We start from the raw sequence: 17795 nt of genomic DNA on the forward strand, positions 1-17795 counted from the left end.
CTGCTGAACTGAAAGTTACAATAGTGTTGACAAGCTTGTTACTACACCACGTTCAAAATTTTTCAAAGCGACATTTCTTAAATATTACTTGTTTAATATCTTCACAAGTAAGACTAGTGTGATCATTTGGTCTTTCATTAGGATGAAAACAACACTAACACACTCAAAATCCTGGAAAAATTCTTGATTATTATTGCCAAAGTTGAGCAATTAGTTTACAATGAAAGGAATTTTAAGAATATTTATCCAACCTTTATTTGTTCAGCAAAACAATGAAGGTTTTCTACAAACGTACCATAACTTTACAACAACACAATTACATAGAAAAGTGTTTTTTTTCCAATTCTTTACAAATATTGAATCTGAGTTGATGCTTCTTCCCCACACTTCCATTTAGCCCAACAAGAATCAAATGCCACACCTAGAATGCTGAGTGTCTCATATTGTGATGAGTGGGCTATGCGTCCTCCAATTGTGAACCTGCCACCATTGAATGCTTATTGATGAAAGATGGAAAGTAACATTACACATTATTGCAGAATGTAATTTTCATATAGGCAATTTTCCTTCAATCCATCATAAAAATATTCTCTCTCACATACACATGCACATTCATAATTTAAATACAAATATCTATAAAATAGTGTAAGCTTTGATGAAACTATATGATACAAAGTATCTTTGTTAAGAGTAAGAAAAAGATAAATTTAATTTATTTCCATCTAGGAAAAATAGCTATGATGCAGAGCTTTTTTCATTTTTAGAATTATTTCTAGTTCTAAGATAAAGGCCTTGGTTTTAATCCAGTAGGAGGTCTCAAAAACACCTGCTTTTCTCTCCATCAAACCTTAAATAAGCAAGTAACTTATAGTGCCCTCCAGCAATTCCTAGCTCAACTGTCACAGATCAATACAGCTAGCTCCAGCCACATTGGGCCTGACCAAAAATAGTCAAGAGGAATTCAGAGGGCAGTTATACTAGACAAACAGGTGACTTTGTTTATGGAAATGTCAGAAGAACAAAGGGAGACAGATAGTGGTGCCAGTTTGCTTGTGAGCACTTCTTTACTTGCCCTGAAAATAGAAATACTAATTCTTTCAGTTACAATGGAGTGTGACTCAGAAAAGCCTGTGTTTTCACTCTCTTGGAGTAGTGTTTTATTTTGACTGTGTTATCAAAAAACCTATTAAGAAAGATTTGCTCAGGAAGTGTATCCTTCTTTATCACCTTTTCCTCCTCTCTCCCACATTCTTGCCCTGCTGCATCCCTGTAAGTTTAGCAGAGGTAAATATTATTCCTATTTTTATGCACATGGTCTAATACTTTCCAGGGGTAAAGGCTACAAGTCTTCTGATTTCTAACCCAGGATCCTGTTCACTCCACACGTTGGAGGTAGCTGAATAAATAAAATGATGAAACTGGCACACTCTCGGGAAGAACTGCCGCCAATCATTTCCACTTTTTAAATTGCTTTCTATGTTTCCCAACTCTGAATTTAAATTAAATTTTAATGAAAAGAGAAGAACATATAGACAGTTTCCTGCTAATGCCATTTGGCAAGCAGATAATCGCCATCTTTAAATACGGATGTAATTGTACCTAGTGGGTACCCAGTTATGTGATTAAAGACGCCAAGCTGACTCAAGAGCTGGTATTTTCCTGACCTGGATAGTCCCTGGGAGTTTCTAGAATAAACTGTGTAGCACATCTAATCATGGAGAATGGAGTGCAACACAGGTCACATTCCAACACATGTGTGGTAAGGTATTTTGCATTCCTTAAGGCTCAGCTGGAGAGGATACCCTGGAAGATTTAACTGCTTTCTCCCTAGCCAGTGGAGCAAGCAAGGCTCCCATTTTATGCCTTGTGGATATTTCTCACCAGTAAAATGAATTATATAGTCATCCTAAAATGATAACTAGGTTCAGATGAATGTGCTGATATAGCTGAACAGATACACTGTTATGCTACAGCACAGAGAATATCTTTCTCAGCATCTGCGTTGTTACGGAGATTTCATTCCCTGTGTGGAAGGATAACTGCTGAGAAATATGACCTCGCAATGAAAGAACATCAATGTGCAGTGTATGTAGCTGCAGCAGTGCATGGCAGCCTCCGCTTCTTTATTGCCACATCTACTAGAGCATTTATGTGGTATTGGTTTTCACCTAAATATTGGGGTTGTCTCCAGGTCCACCAGTAGCTCATCAAACTCTAATTCTTATAGAAGCCAAATATAATTCTGATCAAAAGCAAAGCTTCTGCTAAAATTCTAGTAGCAATGAAAATGTGAAAGGATTCCTAAAAACAAACCAAACACTACATTCTTTACATTTTCCCAAACCAGAGTAATAGCTGGTTTTGCCCACATTTGAGCATCTACGTTATGAAAAAAAGCATAATCGTGTCCTGATCTGTTAAACAATTTCTCTTCCTCTGACTCCCTTTTTTCCCTCTCCTAGTTTTGCTCCTATGAGGCATTTCCTGCCCTTACTGGTTCTTAAATTTCAGTATTAAGATACCGCATTAACATTATTGGGGATTTTGCAACAGTGTAAAATACAATAAAAAAAATCTATTTTCAGATTCTATAAGCAAGAATATCAAACTTTTGTATAGAAGAAAATAAAAATTCTGTGTATTTGCTTCAAAAGAATTACTGGTGTGTGTTCTAAAACAACATTGCTTACCTCTACTAATTTTAAGTGATTCACACGGCCTTTTTTCTCTTTTCCCTTAATGGACCTTTCTTTGCTAAGTATTGGAAGTCTGCTTCTTTTCTTCGCAAAACCTCATCTAGCTAGCTTTTGCAACTCTGTCCTTTGAGAATACTGCAGAATGAAATAAAGAAGTTGGGGTAGGGCTTCCCTGGTGGCGCAGCGGTTGAGAGTCCGCCTGCCGATGCAGGGGACACGGGTTCGTGCCCCCGTCCGGGAAGATCCCACATGCCGTGGAGTGGCTAGGCCCGTGAGCCATGGCTGCTGAGCCTGCCCAGAGCCTGTGCTCCGCAACGGGAGAGGCCACTGCAGTGAGATGCCCGCGTACCCCAAAAAAAAAAAAAAAAAAAGATAAGAAAGAAGTTGGGGTAATGGAGGGGAGATTTAGACAGAAGGAAGTGGCGAGTTCTCATTGTTCTGTGGTAGCTGAAGTAAATGTCGATCTCATTATGCTTGATTTCATTTATTTCTTGTTTCAAGAGTTTACAAAAAGTTGACTTTCTTCTCCTGAACAAGAAGCATGTTATGGTCACGTGAATAGCTAACAACAGTCATTTGTTTTAATATCAACATTTCCCTGGGTGGTTAGAAAGCTGGTGAGGTTATGACTTCTATCTATCAATCAATTTAAAATTACAATATTAGCATTTCCTAGAAACTATACTATTACATATTTCTCCACTGCAAACTTCTGGAGAATATAATCCCTTTATCACAATTGTCATATTTTAAAAGTGATTATTTAAAAATAGGTTCTAATATGCAAAACATATAAGACTAACAAATTATAATCAGAAGATATATAGGGAAAAAGACTTATTTTCTGTATCTGAATCTGGAATTAACACTCATACTTTATTTTCCACGTAGCACTAAATAGAGTTTATAGGAGGTTCAAACTAACATGTGTGACTTATAGATGTTTATATCACAGGGAGGGGGAAAGTCCTTTTCAGTAGCAGAGATTAGAAAAGCTGGACTCCAGTTTCCACACTGTGACAAACTCAGTGGATGACTTGAAGCAAGCTTCCATCTCCTTTTGGGTCTCAGATTCCTCAACTGCAAAATAAGAGTACTCCCAACTTCAGCATTTTATGTTTCTATAATATAACCAGATATGAAAGTATCCTGGACAGCACAAGAAAAAGAATCTGTTTATCATGAGTAGCACTTTAAAATGTGTCTCACGGTTTGTTTAGAAAAATCACAGTTCAGCTGAGTTTACCATCTTTAAGGAAAAAAGAAACAAATTTTTTTTTACTTAAATTTTTTTCTCCTTAATATAATGAACATTCTTTAGCACTAACATTATCTATTGATGACAACCATGGTCCGCTTACTTCTAGCAAGCCTCTTTAACAATGACTTATAATTTAAATCCATTACCTGCTGTGAATGCTCCAAGTAAACACTGATTTGGGGGGTTACAAGTAACATGGACATATGGATTAAGTCAATTCAGCCTATGCTTTGTCTACATTGCTTTTATTTATTTATTATTACTATTTTTTGCTGTACGCGGGCCTCTCACTGCTGTGGCCTCTCCCGTTGCGGAGCACAGGCTCTGGACGCGCAGGCTCAGCGGCCATGGCTCATGGGCCCAGCCACTCCGCGGCATGTGGGATCCTGCCAGACTGGGGCACGAACCTGTATCCCCTGCATCAGCAGGCGGACTCTCAACCACTGCGCCACCAGGGAAGCCCCATTGCTTTTATTTTTTTGTTTTAAGTGCTTGCACTATCACAATCACCCTACTGGCATTTAAAATCACTAAATAAAAAATACTATCAGTCATTTTACTTTTAACTTGAATTTAAAAAAACAAAAAAAAGTTAAAAAAAACCCCAACAACTCCAGAAAACAAGCCTTAAATGTATGTCTGGGGTGTGTGTGTATGTGAATCTGAGTTTAGTATTATTATTGATATGTAAAAACCACAGCATTCCCTTACATAAAACAGGAGACCCAAAAAAGACTAAAAACTGCATGGAAGATTCCATTGGATTCTTTGTTTGGGGGCATATAAAGAGAATTTCCTTTCCTTTGTCCATATAGTTCATGTCTTAGTATAATCCTATAAAAAAAGGATAGTTTCATCCAAAACATCAGAGAACAGAAAGGCATAGGATAAGAAAAAAACACCTATAATGATGATTATTTGTTCAGAGTTTCTTAAAAAGAAATCCTTGCTTTTGGAGATTGTGGGTCCCCCAAAATTATATGTAATACTTTGTAGGTGTGTCATAGTATTCATTTTAATCAGGTTCTCAAAAATATACATTACTAAAAAGACTGCTAACTACTGACCTAGTCCAAATGAGAAGTCTTCATCCCAGAGTGAGGAGCAATTGCCACAGTTCCACCACTAGCCAGTGTCACCGACACCCCCAGAACTGAGCTCCTTAAGGCCACATGCTAGTGCACACTCAAATAAATGATGTTTCTTAAACTTGTGTCATCTTGTGAAGAAACTCTGCCTGCTTTATTTGCTGCAAATGTAAAGTCAGCTTATAGAGATGTCAAGGATACCTTTTCAATTTTAACATTTATTGCCATTAAAATTGCTGTTTTAAGATTGGTCCGACAGGTATTAGCCCCAGAGAAAGAATCCCTCAAAACAAAACAAAGCTCTCTTGTACATGCATGACGAAGTCTTAGTTTCATTCCTACTTACAGAAGCAAAAATTACCTATGTTTAACACTCAACGTTGGAACATCCACTAGAATTTAAAATAGGCAAAGAAGCTCATCTAGTATAGCAGACCTACTTGGAAAGATCATTCTTCTTGAAAGGTTTTCCACCAGTTTTACTAAAATGAGGTGTATTAATATAATCACATAAATAAATTATAATTAGTAAAGAGTGTTGCATATCAAGCCTGTACTAACTCGTTTCTTTTTACCAGTTTTTCCTGTTATGTGTTTTTATGAAAATTATTTTTATTTTAGAAAGTGTTGCCAAGATGTACTGGTTATTAAATATGCCTTCAGAGCTAAATCTGCAGGAACATTGCACATTTCCCATATCTTTTTCTGACTCACTTTCCTTCCGGAGAGAGAGAAGAAAGAGTTCCAAGGAGAGAAAGAAATAGCTGTAAGTAATATGTTCATGGCCATTTAATGATAGATGGTTTAACATGCTTGATTGCTACTGGTGAATCAGAGCTAAAAAATGACAGTAGCATCTATCATGTTATGTTATATCGCGCAAAATTTTAACAAAGGCACGACAAGCTACACTGCTGACTTCAGCAATGTGCTATATTTGGTAGCAGTTGATAGATGTCTACAAAAGAAAATCACTAAATTGTAAAAATGCCTTAATTTTTAAGCTGAGCCGAGAATATAATGGCCGGGGAGCATTAAACTGATAGGATCACACTGCACAGTCCTAACAGTGACTTTAAACTCAGTAATTCTTTATCAGGACCCAGAATACCAGACAGTGCAACAATAATATTCTTGATTCTGCACTTAAATTTCAATAAGCAAATAAAGTATTCCCTCCTGTATAAAGAGTAAAATATAGGTTTCCTATTCAGGGTTGTGACTGCACTTTCAATGTCTCCAGCATAAACCAATGTGTGACAAAAGAGAGAGAAATTATATCTCAGTGACCTTGGCAGACATAACACCCTTTGGTCTTCAAAGTGCAAACTAAACAAAGCCCCTTAAAAGACTATGATAAACTGCATTGGGAAAATAAGTAAATAAAAATAATAGAGGCCAAAATGCTGAAAAAGGAAAAAAGTTATTAGTCTATATGTCCCTTTATAATTTATAGTAATGATATTTTCCTCATTAAAATGCAATAGTCGTAGATTAAATAAATTGGGGATAGAAAGGACCGATTAAATCATTGTGTCTAACACATGCCAAGGGAGGGCAGATTTCCCTAGACTAAGGAACAAAGAAGAAAGAAAAATATAAAAATAGGTATTATATCAACATCTGCAAAAGGTTCATTGAGCATAAAGTCTCCGGATATTAAGTAGAGGTATTAGCATCAGTAGTAAGCAAGATTAGATACTGACACAAAGTACCCGTATCAATGGCATCCTGTGCTGTATTTTCAGCCTTCTAGTATATTTACCTGGAGCTTTTCTAAATCAAAGCTTCTCTGTTTACACTCACGTCGAAAATGTAATATGAGTTTCAATGAATTTTTAATTTTGTTCAATCTTGCATTTGTTCAACCAAAAACAATTTAAAGAGGACCAAAGCTATCAGCCTCTCAGTGAGCAACACCTTACTAGGGAGTTCTTGAATCTGCCATAAAAATCAACAGTGTGCATCTAATAGTTTTCTTTTAATTTGAGCAGTGAAAAGTGAATAATCACATCAAATATCCTTCAGGGCCTCTTTGGTTTCCAGATTAAACATGTAATGTGACCTGTCATCTTGCCACATTCTTTGCATTTCCATTTTAAATAATCATAAATAAGAAAACCTTGCTACTCTTTGGCATGACACAGTTGTTTGATCCAGATGCATTTCAAAGTCTTAGAAATTGCACTCATTCCTTCTTTAGAGTCCTTGTTCATCTCAAAGGTTTTCAGCTGAAAGATTCTTTATTGTATTCAAATCTTGTCCCATATGAATTGTTTTGATTACTCAGTTTATGAAGAGTCTTAGAAATTGAATTAGGTCCACAGCAAAAAACACCAACTGTTTTCCTGGAAAGACAAAGGGAGAAAATGGAAAATCAGGTGGAAAATTAGGCAGAACATGACAAGAAGTATCTTTTAGTAGCATGTTTAAGGTGTTAACAAAGTTAATTTCTTGCTGCTTTGCATACAAATAATTTTCCAATTATTACCAAATATAAGTGACCACCGGGAAGATATTTTATTTACCTCATGCTTTTCATGCCAGAGATCAAGATCATTCAAAGAATATAACTATGAGCACATATTTGTTTATCAGAGTGAGCAGGCTGCATGTCATTGATGAGGGCAGAAACGAAGTCAAGAGCTGCAACTGACAGATGTCAACTGCTCCACATTTGACATATGAATAGATTTCTATCCACCCTGGACCATATCATTTCTTCTCATGCTAAATGTCTTACATACATCTTTTCCCCCTAAAGATCCCATGGATTTTCATGGGAAGTGGTGAATAAGCATAAAGAAAGGAAAGCTATTACCAATTTGAAAGGATAATTTTAAGTGACTAATTTATATCTACATTATAACAAAAAGCATACTAATCTGGATTCATTTTCTTTCTTATTTATGTGCCACAGTAATTGTAACAAATACCAAGCAGGTTTTATTATTTGCTATATTTGCTAACATAAAATTTTGGTAGAGAAATTATACATATCCCTAACAAATAGAATAAATAAATCCCACAAATTGATTACTATTTCACATTGATTTCCTGCAAAGTTTGTTGATTTGCATTGAATTCTTCCTATGATATCAAAATGATTGACAATTCTTATCATATCTTGGACAAATCCAGTATGTATTCATTATCTGAGAATAATTGTTGCTGAAAAAAAAGACAGTGAATCCATTTAAATGGGTACCAAAATTTATAATAAATACTGAAACAAGTTTTATTAAAACTTTTCACCTTGAAAAATGAAACAAAGAGCTACAAAATAAACTTTTACTTGCCGCCATGATGGAGAAATAGGGACTAGATTTACCCTCTTGAATTAAAAAACTAGGACAAAACAAATAACATATGAAACAATTACTTGCAGATACTGGACAACAGGGAGCACAGAACTGTCATCCCTGAGTAAAAAAGAAAAAGCAAGGTGAGCCCGACAAGAAGCTATCTCTTCTTGTGGCCTGAAGGCAATTTAGAAGCTGTAGCACAGAAGAGGGGAAACTCATGCAGAGACTGGTGGTCTTACTGAGTTAAAGAGAAAAAGAATGGAGTTCACAAAGGCCAAAGCAGCTAGAACTTGATATCAAAAGAAAGAAGCTCTGGAGATCTGCAGAGGAGTATCCTCAAGTCTTTGGCTCAGTACTAATCTCCTCATATGTGAGAGGAAACCATGTGAAACTGGGTAGAGAACTACCAAGGAGCAGTAGGTCAAACAACTCTGAGTTTACGCAAGGCTGTCAACAATTCATATTCCCACAAGCCAAAATGGAAAGCTCTAAATATAATACATTGGCAATGGATAGTGTACTAAAGTTATTACCTTATTTGCAAAGGGTAGGGAGGATGTTGGTAAAATTAGCTCAGATTGGAGGATGCTCTGGACTCATACTAACAAAGCTTAAATGCAAGCCTTGAAAAGATCAAACTGATGGACTTCCCTGGTAATGCAGTGGTTAAGAATCCACCTGCCAATGCAGGGGACACGGGTTTGAGCCTTGATCTGGGAAGATCCCACATGCTACAGAGCAACTAAGCCCGTGCACCACAACTACTGAGCCTGCGCTCTAGAGCCCGCAAGCCACAACTACTGAGCCCGTATGCCACAAGTACTGAAGCCCATGTGCCTAGAGCCCGTGCTCCACAACAAGAGAAGCCACTGCAACGAGAAGCCTGCACACCACAACGAAGAGTAGCCCCCACTCGCCGCAACTAGAGAAAGCCCACATGCAGCAACAAAGACACAATGCAGCCAAAATAAATAATAAAATAAATAAATTAAAAAAGAAGAAAGATCAAACTGAACCCAAGTAACAAAACTGTATGCCAAAAACAATTCCAACGATATTGAAAAGAATAAATAAAAATTTGGAGTTTGACGTCTAAACTTCAAAGTGTATAGCATTTAATAAAAAATTATCAGGAATGTGTATAGCAAGAAATTATGAACTATAACTAGAAGTGTTATGGGTTAAATTTTGTCCCCTTCCCCAAATTCATAGGTTGAAACTCTAACTCTCAGTATCCCAGAATGTGGCTGTATTTGGATATAGGGCCTTTAAAGATGTAATTAAGATAGAGCGATGTTTTTAGGGTGGACCCTCTTGCAATCTGACTAGTGTCTTTTTAAGAGGAGGAAATTAAAGAGACACTAGAGATGCACATGCACAGATAAAAGACTGACCATGTGAAGAGGCAGCAAGAGGGTAGTCATCTGAAAGCCAAGGAGAGGTCTCAGAAATCACCCTGCTGGCATCTTAATCTTAGACTTCTAGCCTTCAGAATAGTGAGACTATAAACTTCTATTGTTTAATCCATCAAGCCTGTGGGACTTTATTATGGAAGTCCTAGCAAACTAATACAAGAAGAAAGATAAGTCAATAGAAACGGGATGAGAATGACAGAAATGATGGAATTATTAGATAAGGTCACTGAAACAGTGATGAGAAACATGTTTCATATGTTCAAAGAAAAACATTGACATGATGAGAAAGGAAAAAAGATTCTTTAAAGGCCTGAGTGGAAATGCTAGAGATTAAATGCAATATTTAAAATGATAAATATACTGATGGGTTAACAGAAGAATAGGCACTGAAGAAGAAAGGATAAGTAAACTTGAAGATATAGCAGTAGAATATATCCAAATGGAAGCACACAGAGAACAAAAATTGGGCAGAAAAGTGAAAAGAGCCTCAAGGTCCTGTGGGACAATACCAACCAGTCTTTCATATATGTAATTCTAGTCTCAGCAAAAAAGAAGACAGAGGGAAAGAAACACAGAAAAGACAAGATAAAAACACTGGAGTATCAGTGAGCTGCAAGATGGTATCAAATGACCTCAAGATCATGTATTTGGAATAAAAGAAGAAGGGAGAAGAGAAAAAAATATTTGAAGAAATAATTACCAAAATTTTTACAAATTTGATGAAAACAAACAGCTCCAACGATCTAATGAACTCCAAGGAGAATATGCATGCGCGTACGCGCACACACACACACACACACACACACACACACACACACATAACAACATAAGGCAAGTTATAATAAAACTCTGGAAACCAGTTACAAAGAGAATAACACAAAAGCAGCTGACAGAGGGTGGGGGCAGAGACACACTACAAATAATAAATAGATGAAGCATAGACTTCTTGTCACAAACTATTTAAGTCTGAAGGCAATGAAGTGAAATCTTCAAAGTGCTGAAAGACAAAAAAAAAAAAGCAACTATTCTATATCAAGCAAATTCTATACCAAACAAAAATAACTTTCAAAATTTAAGATAGAATGTAAACTTTTCGAACAAAAGGTGAGGGAATTCATTACCAGCAAACCAGCACTATAAGGTATATAAAGGGAATTCGTCGGAAAGGAGCATGAAGTCAGATAGAAATGTGAATCTTCCCAGAACTGTGAAGGACACCAAAATGGTGAATCTGTGAATAAATACACTGTATATTTTGTCTAATTTTTAATCTCTTTAAAATATAATTGATATTTAAAACAAAAGTAATAACAATACATTATGGAGTTTATAGTATATGTAGAAGAAAGATGAACAAGAACAACAGCCAAAGAGATGCAGGGTGAATGCAAGTACATGAGGTAGTATAATATTATTTGAAGCACACTGTGATAAGCTAATGGTGTACACCGTAAACCTAGAGCGATGCTTCTCCAATTTCAGCTTCATCAGCATCACCTAAGGCACTTCACAGACCACAGATAGCAAGGCCCTATTCCTAGATCCACTGATTCAGCAGATCTTGGATATGGCTCCAAGAATTTGGTTTTCCATCAAGTTGCCAGGTGATGCTAGTCCAAGGATTGCAACTTGGCAAACAATTCCTTAAAGAAATAACTGAAGTCAAACAGGGAGGTATGGCTCATATGTCACTTTAGAAGAAAAAGATGGAATCATAAAATAACACTAATTGAAAAGAAAGCAAAGAAAGAAAGAAAAAAGGAAAGAACAAATGAGATAAGTAGAAAGCAACAGTAAACTGTTGGACTGTAACTCAATCCATAGGAGCCAAGAAAACTCAATGAGGAAAAGATACTCTCTCCAATTCATGATGGTGGGAAAACTGGATATTCACATGCAAAAGAATGGAACTGCACCCTATCTCACTCTACTCCCAAAAATTAACTCTAAAGGAAATAAAGACTTGAATATAAGACCTTAAACCATCAAATCTTAGAAGAAAACACAGAGGAAAAAACTCTTTGACAGTGGTCTTGGCAATAATTTCATGAAACTGACACCAAAAATACAAGCAACAAAAGCAAAAATAAATAAGTGGGACTACATCAAATTAAGAAGCTTCTGCGTGGCAAAAGAAATGATCAACAAAATGAAAAGGCAAGCTAGGGAATGGGAGAACATATTTGCAAAATACATATCTGATAAGGGGTTAATATGTAAAATATATAAGAAATTCATATAACTCGCTAGCAAAGAAATAATAATAATCCAATAAGAGGAAACTCTTTCAGCTTTTCACCATTGAGTAAGATATTAGCTGTGGGCTTATTATATAGGGCCTTTATTATGTTGAGGTATGTTCCCTCTATACCCACTTTTTGGAGAGTTTTTATCATAAATGGATGCTGAATTTTGTCAAAAGCTTTTTCTGCATCTATTGAGGTGACCATATAATTTTTATTCTTCAATCTTTTAATGCAGTGTATCACTACATTATAAAAAATAAAGATACTGAACCATCCTTGCAATGCCTTGGTTAAATACCACTTGATGATGGTGTATGTTCCTTTTAATGTATTGTTGAATTTGCTTTCTGGTGCTGGGAAAACTGTACAGTTACATGTAAAAAGAATGAAATTAGAGGCTTTTCTCATACCACATACAAAAAAGAATCTCAAATTAGAATAAAGACCTAAATATAAGACCAGAAACCATAAAACTCCTGGAGGGAAAAATAGGCAGAACGTTCTTTGATGTAAATCATAGCAATATGCTTTAGGATCTGTATCCTAAGGCAAAGGAAACAAAAGTAAAAATAAACAGGACCTAATTAAAGTGAAAAGCTTTTGTACAGCAAAGGATACCATCCACAAAATGAAAAGATAGCCTATTGAATGGGAGAAAATAATTGCAAATGATATGACTGATAAGGGGTTAATATTCAAAATATATAAACAGCTCATAAAACTCAATATCAAAAGAAAAACAAACAACGCAGTTAAAAAATAGGCAGAACAACTGAATAGACATTTTTACAATGTCTATTCAATTCATTTTTACATTTTAAATGTTGGCGAGGTTGTGGAGAAAAGGAAACCCTTGTACACTACTGGTGGGAATGTAAATTGGTATAACCAGTATGGGAAATAGTATGGAGGTATCTCAAAAAATTAAACTATCATATGATACAACAATCCCTCTACTGTGTATATATCCATAGGAAATGAAATCACTCTCTTGAAGTGTTACCTGCACCCCTATGTTTATTGCAGCATTATCTAGAATAGTCAAGACATGGAAACAACCTTGGTGTCCATAGATGGATGAATGGACAAAGAAAATGCGATGTGATGTGATACACACACACTGAAATATTATTCAGCCATAAAAAAGAAGAAAATCCTATTATTTGCAACAACATGGATGAACCTTGAGGGCATCATGATTAGCACAATAAATCAGACAAAGAAAGACAAATGCTGTATGATCTCACACATTTGTGGAATCTAAAAATCCTAAACTCACAGAAACACAGAGCAGATTGGAGGGTGCCAGAGGCAGATGGGGAAGGTACGGGATGACTGAAGACTGACAAAGGGTTACAAACTTATAGTTACAAGAGGAATAAGTTCTAGGATGTAATGGACAGCATGGTGACTATAGTTAACAATACTTATTGTATATTTGAAAGTTGGGAAGACAGTAGATCTTAAAAGTTCTCATCACACAAACACAAAATTTGTAATTATTTGAGGTGATAGATATGTTAACTAACTTTATTATGGCAGTCATTTTGCAACATATACATATCAAATTGTTATACTGTATACAATATTATATGTCAGTTATTTTTCAACAAAGCTGGAAAAATGAAGAATATTTTTAATCTATGTAATGATAAAATGTAATTTATTTTGTAATGAATGCAGTATAATAGTAAGATGTAAATAGTTTAATCACTACAACTAAACCCTAGAACTAAAAAACTTCAAAATACATGCATCAAAAACTGATAGAACTGTAAAGACAGACAAATCTAGAATTATAGTTAATGACTTCAACACTCTTCTTTTGGAAATTGACAGAACAAGCAGACAGAAAATCAGTAAGTGTACTGAAGACTTAAATACCACCATCAACCAACTGGAACTGATTGATATTTATAGGGTATTCTACCCCAAAACAATGGAATACAAATTCATTTTTAGTGCCCACGGAACATTCACCAAGACAGACCATATTCTGGGCAGTAAAACAGGTCTCAATAAATTTTAAAGGATTGAAATAACAAGGAGTATGTTTTCTTAAAACCCATCTGAACCAGAAATCAAGAACAAATACCCCTATATTTGGAAATTAAACAACATACTTCTACATAACCAATGGGTCAAAAAAGAATTCACATGGTAATTGTAAAATTATTTTGACCTATATAAAAATGAAAATAAAACATATCAAAATTTGTGGCATGTAGCTAAAGTGGTGTTTAGAGGAAAATTTATAGTATTAAACACTTTTATTATGAAAGAACAAAGACCTAAAATCAGTGACCTACGGTTCCACTTTAAGTAACTAGTAAAAGAAGAGCTAATTAAACCCAAAGTGAGCAGAAGAAAGAAAATAATAAAAAAAGTATGAAAATAAATTCTTACACTTAATAAAATTTAGGTCACTATCAAAACCAGAGCTAGACGCAATGGATTACTTAAAATGAATAAAACTGAACTACTGAATTTATACCACCAAAAATAAAAAAAAGCCATAGTGCAGTTTTCATTAAGATGAAAAGGGAATGAGACATTTTGGCTGCCTGTATACAGTCTCTGTCAACACTGCATTATGACAATAAGATACCATTATTTTCTTTTTTGGCTTTCATAGGGCAAATATAGAGTTAGATTCTCAAATTTTGAAAATTGCCTAAAGACTTACCTTAAATTCTTCATAATAATATCATTATTTTTAAAGCACTGCGTATGATCATTTTCTTTTTTACATTTTTTTTCCAATTAACTAGTTTAACTCTAGGAGATCTTTGTTTGTGTAATTTGAGGAGTTCCCCAATGTCACTTTCACTAACAATGAAATCCTACAACTTTTAATTAACGTTTGTAATTAATTTGTACTAATTTTCATTAGGTTGCTGCAATCCAACAATCATCTAGAGATTTATCTACAAAAACTCTGTAGAGATGGGTAGAGATAGACTTAGATGCTAGCAGAGAATGTTGTTTGGGGGAAGATGTTGGGAACTAGTTCCAGAAATGTTCAACATATTGGTGAATATTTTCCTATTACACCGATACTCGTTTTTCCATTCATTTTTAAAGTGTGTGATCTCATATAATGAAAGCTTATTCACACCTTAGGGATTATTCACTCCTTGTATTACAGATACAGAGGGTCGAGTGACTTGACCCAGGGACACAGGAGCAAATGTAAGAGACCAAACCTAGGTATCCTTAATCGGTATTGTTTTTAAAACACCATGTGGCAGTAAAATATAGATATATCTCAGACATCAATCCCAGAAGAGTTTTCCCTACTCCAAAGGCCATGATGCATACATTCAACTAAGTTTCCACGATGCATACATTCAACTAAGTTAAGGTATGATATGTATTTTTACTATAAATATCAGGAAACTGGATCTCAGGTATAATAAATAATTTTTAAAAAGACATACAAGGAAGAGACCACTCTCATACATGTGTGCAAATTAATATGCCTCTCTTCTCTATTTTTATCTCTTTATATGCTCTCAGCAATGTATGTACATGAAGTTAACCAAAATTTTACATCTAAAATGAAGTCTTCTATTTAAATAGTGCCTTTTTCCAGTTAACAAACCTTAAGACGTTGATCCATTCTTTTCCTAGCTACGCTACATAAAAATCCTTCAAAAAATAATGCATTTGAGGTGCCTGCCCAGAGCAAATGATAAATGATAAAATTAAAGTGTACAAAATGTCAACCGTAGATGGTGCACACTTGCTCTTCTTAAATAAGCTTTGCTGTTTAAAGAAAATGAACAAACAACCAAAGAAACATACAAAATCCCTCTCAATATGAACAGTATAACAAGTGAGAACTCTTGAGAACTAACCAAAGAAACCAAAAATCCCAATGTAATTTCTTGCAAATGATCCTCTACTGTTTGGGGGTTTGGTTTCAGAACTGAGCAAAAACAAACAAGCAAAACAAAGAAACAAACTATCAAAGTTTTCGGCACTATACTATGAAAACTAATAAAAGAACGCTTGTCAGAAGTCAGTTAAATGTCATTAGGGAGGAAGGAGTCTGTGGTGCATAGCAAGACCCAGGTGAGTATGACAAGATGATCACATCTAAGGTGGATGATTTTGGACAAAGAAGGGAAAGAAATATAACAAAAACTGGGTTGACATTTTTCTTTATTCTATAGTTCACCTTTAACTAGGGCCCTGAATATGGACCTCTGCTTTCCAAATAATGCTTTCTTTTTAACCCAAATTACTTCATCAAGGGAAGGAAATCTAGGAGTGCTTTCAAACATGGTTGTAATCTGAGTTACATGGGTCACTGTATTCCTTTTTAGATTTTGTTTCTGTGGCTTCACACCATGATTCCTAAAACAAAATCTCTGAAGATGAAGCCAAATGCCATGATGAATCCATGATTATTTCAGTAGATCATATTCATCCATAAATTTATAAGTCGGGGCTTTAAAAAAACTCTCCATCTAATAAGCTGCCTCATTCATTTACAATCAAATACCCTTTTATATTTATCAAAATGTATTTTTAAAATTATGAATTAATCAAATATATGCTAATAATTGTAGCATAATTCAATCCAGAAGAAAACGATGATCACTGGTGCCTTAGAGTCACAGGAAATTTTAAAAATTAAATCTTCCATTTATATACATTCTTATTGCAGGTGTGTTTAGTTTAGCAACAAAAGTATGATTAGTTCAAGTGTAAAATTATATTGAATTTTAATAAAATTCTGCAGGATAAACAGGACAGAAATACAAGTTCAACTAGACAAAAGAGTGATGTAAAATTTCTAACTGATAGTGAAAGCTACAAAACATACAAATATACAAGGTTGGTATCAAGAAACTATGATATTTAGATTCCAGTAGATATGTTTTAAAGAGTTACATTAATTTTAAAATGTCAATATCTGCAGTATGTTAGAAATTATAGCCTTTGGAACTATTTAAACTTATGATGAAACTTTTTTGATGCCAACTTTAAAATGTGTGAGTGGGTATATGGTTTTCAAAATGCTTTTAAAATTCGTATAGACCATTGCCCTGCACTATGATAATTTTACAGAAGACAAACAGGCTCCCTAGTCTGTGCCCAAAATGAATGCTTTCCTTCAGCTGTATCGTTTCAGATCATAGACATACAGCCCTCCCTCGCTTGCTAATGTGATTTTAAAAAACTTTCCCAATGATTACCTGATTTATGCTATTGGAATGAACACCCTTTATAATATGGATCTATGTAAATTTAAAAGTAGGTAGTAGTTCATAAATAGACTATTTTTAAGCCAAATTTTAAGTATTTGGCATTACAGATGCTTGAGGTGGTTCCTGCCTTGCCTCCTCCTTTGGTAGTGATAATTGAGTGTTTAAGTGCCTCTATAATTTGTAAACCCATTACTAAGTAACCTTTAAAAACTTAATGTGATGACTTGGGAATATTTTAATTTGATCATTAGCCACATAAATGTTTTGAGGAATAGTACTTACCCTCTGTTATATTTTGCTATTTCATTAAACAGAAGTTTCCACCGAGGACGTCCAATAAAAAGTCTTGAATTCAGTGCTTGATATTTTTCTCCAATTATCTTCTGCCAAAAAGAAAGTACTATATTTTATATGACACAGAGTGGGACAAATAACCCAGTTCTCTAACATCATCTTTGCTGGTGCTGTGGCTTCCTAACAAATTGCTGTGATATAAAGAATATAAGTATCATATGGCAACCTATTAGGTAAAGTCATTTAGAAGCATCATTTCCTCCCTCTTTCC

The 17795-nt window shown here is 34.9% G+C and overlaps 1 protein-coding gene across 2 annotated transcripts in view; it reads right to left on the minus strand.

Annotated features, from left to right (window-relative positions):
- Positions 1-6823: 6823 nt before the first annotated feature.
- NOX4 (NADPH oxidase 4) overlaps positions 6824-17795 on the minus strand; it is a 145376-nt gene continuing 134404 nt past the window's right edge. Inside the window, exons 16-17 of one of the 2 annotated variants that reach the window (XM_007463780.1) lie at positions 17513-17613; positions 6824-7393 (exon numbers count right to left, since the gene is read on the minus strand). In XM_007463780.1, coding sequence (XP_007463842.1) covers positions 7273-7393; positions 17513-17613 — 222 coding nt within the window. In that variant the 3' untranslated portion in view covers positions 6824-7272. The remainder of the gene's footprint in view (positions 7394-17512; positions 17614-17795) is intronic. The other variant, XM_007463779.1, reaches the window with a different exon arrangement.

This window comes from Lipotes vexillifer, unplaced genomic scaffold (genome assembly GCF_000442215.2).
Source record: "Lipotes vexillifer unplaced genomic scaffold, Lipotes_vexillifer_v1.1 scaffold1304, whole genome shotgun sequence".
Taxonomy (NCBI): Eukaryota; Metazoa; Chordata; class Mammalia; order Artiodactyla; family Lipotidae; genus Lipotes; species Lipotes vexillifer.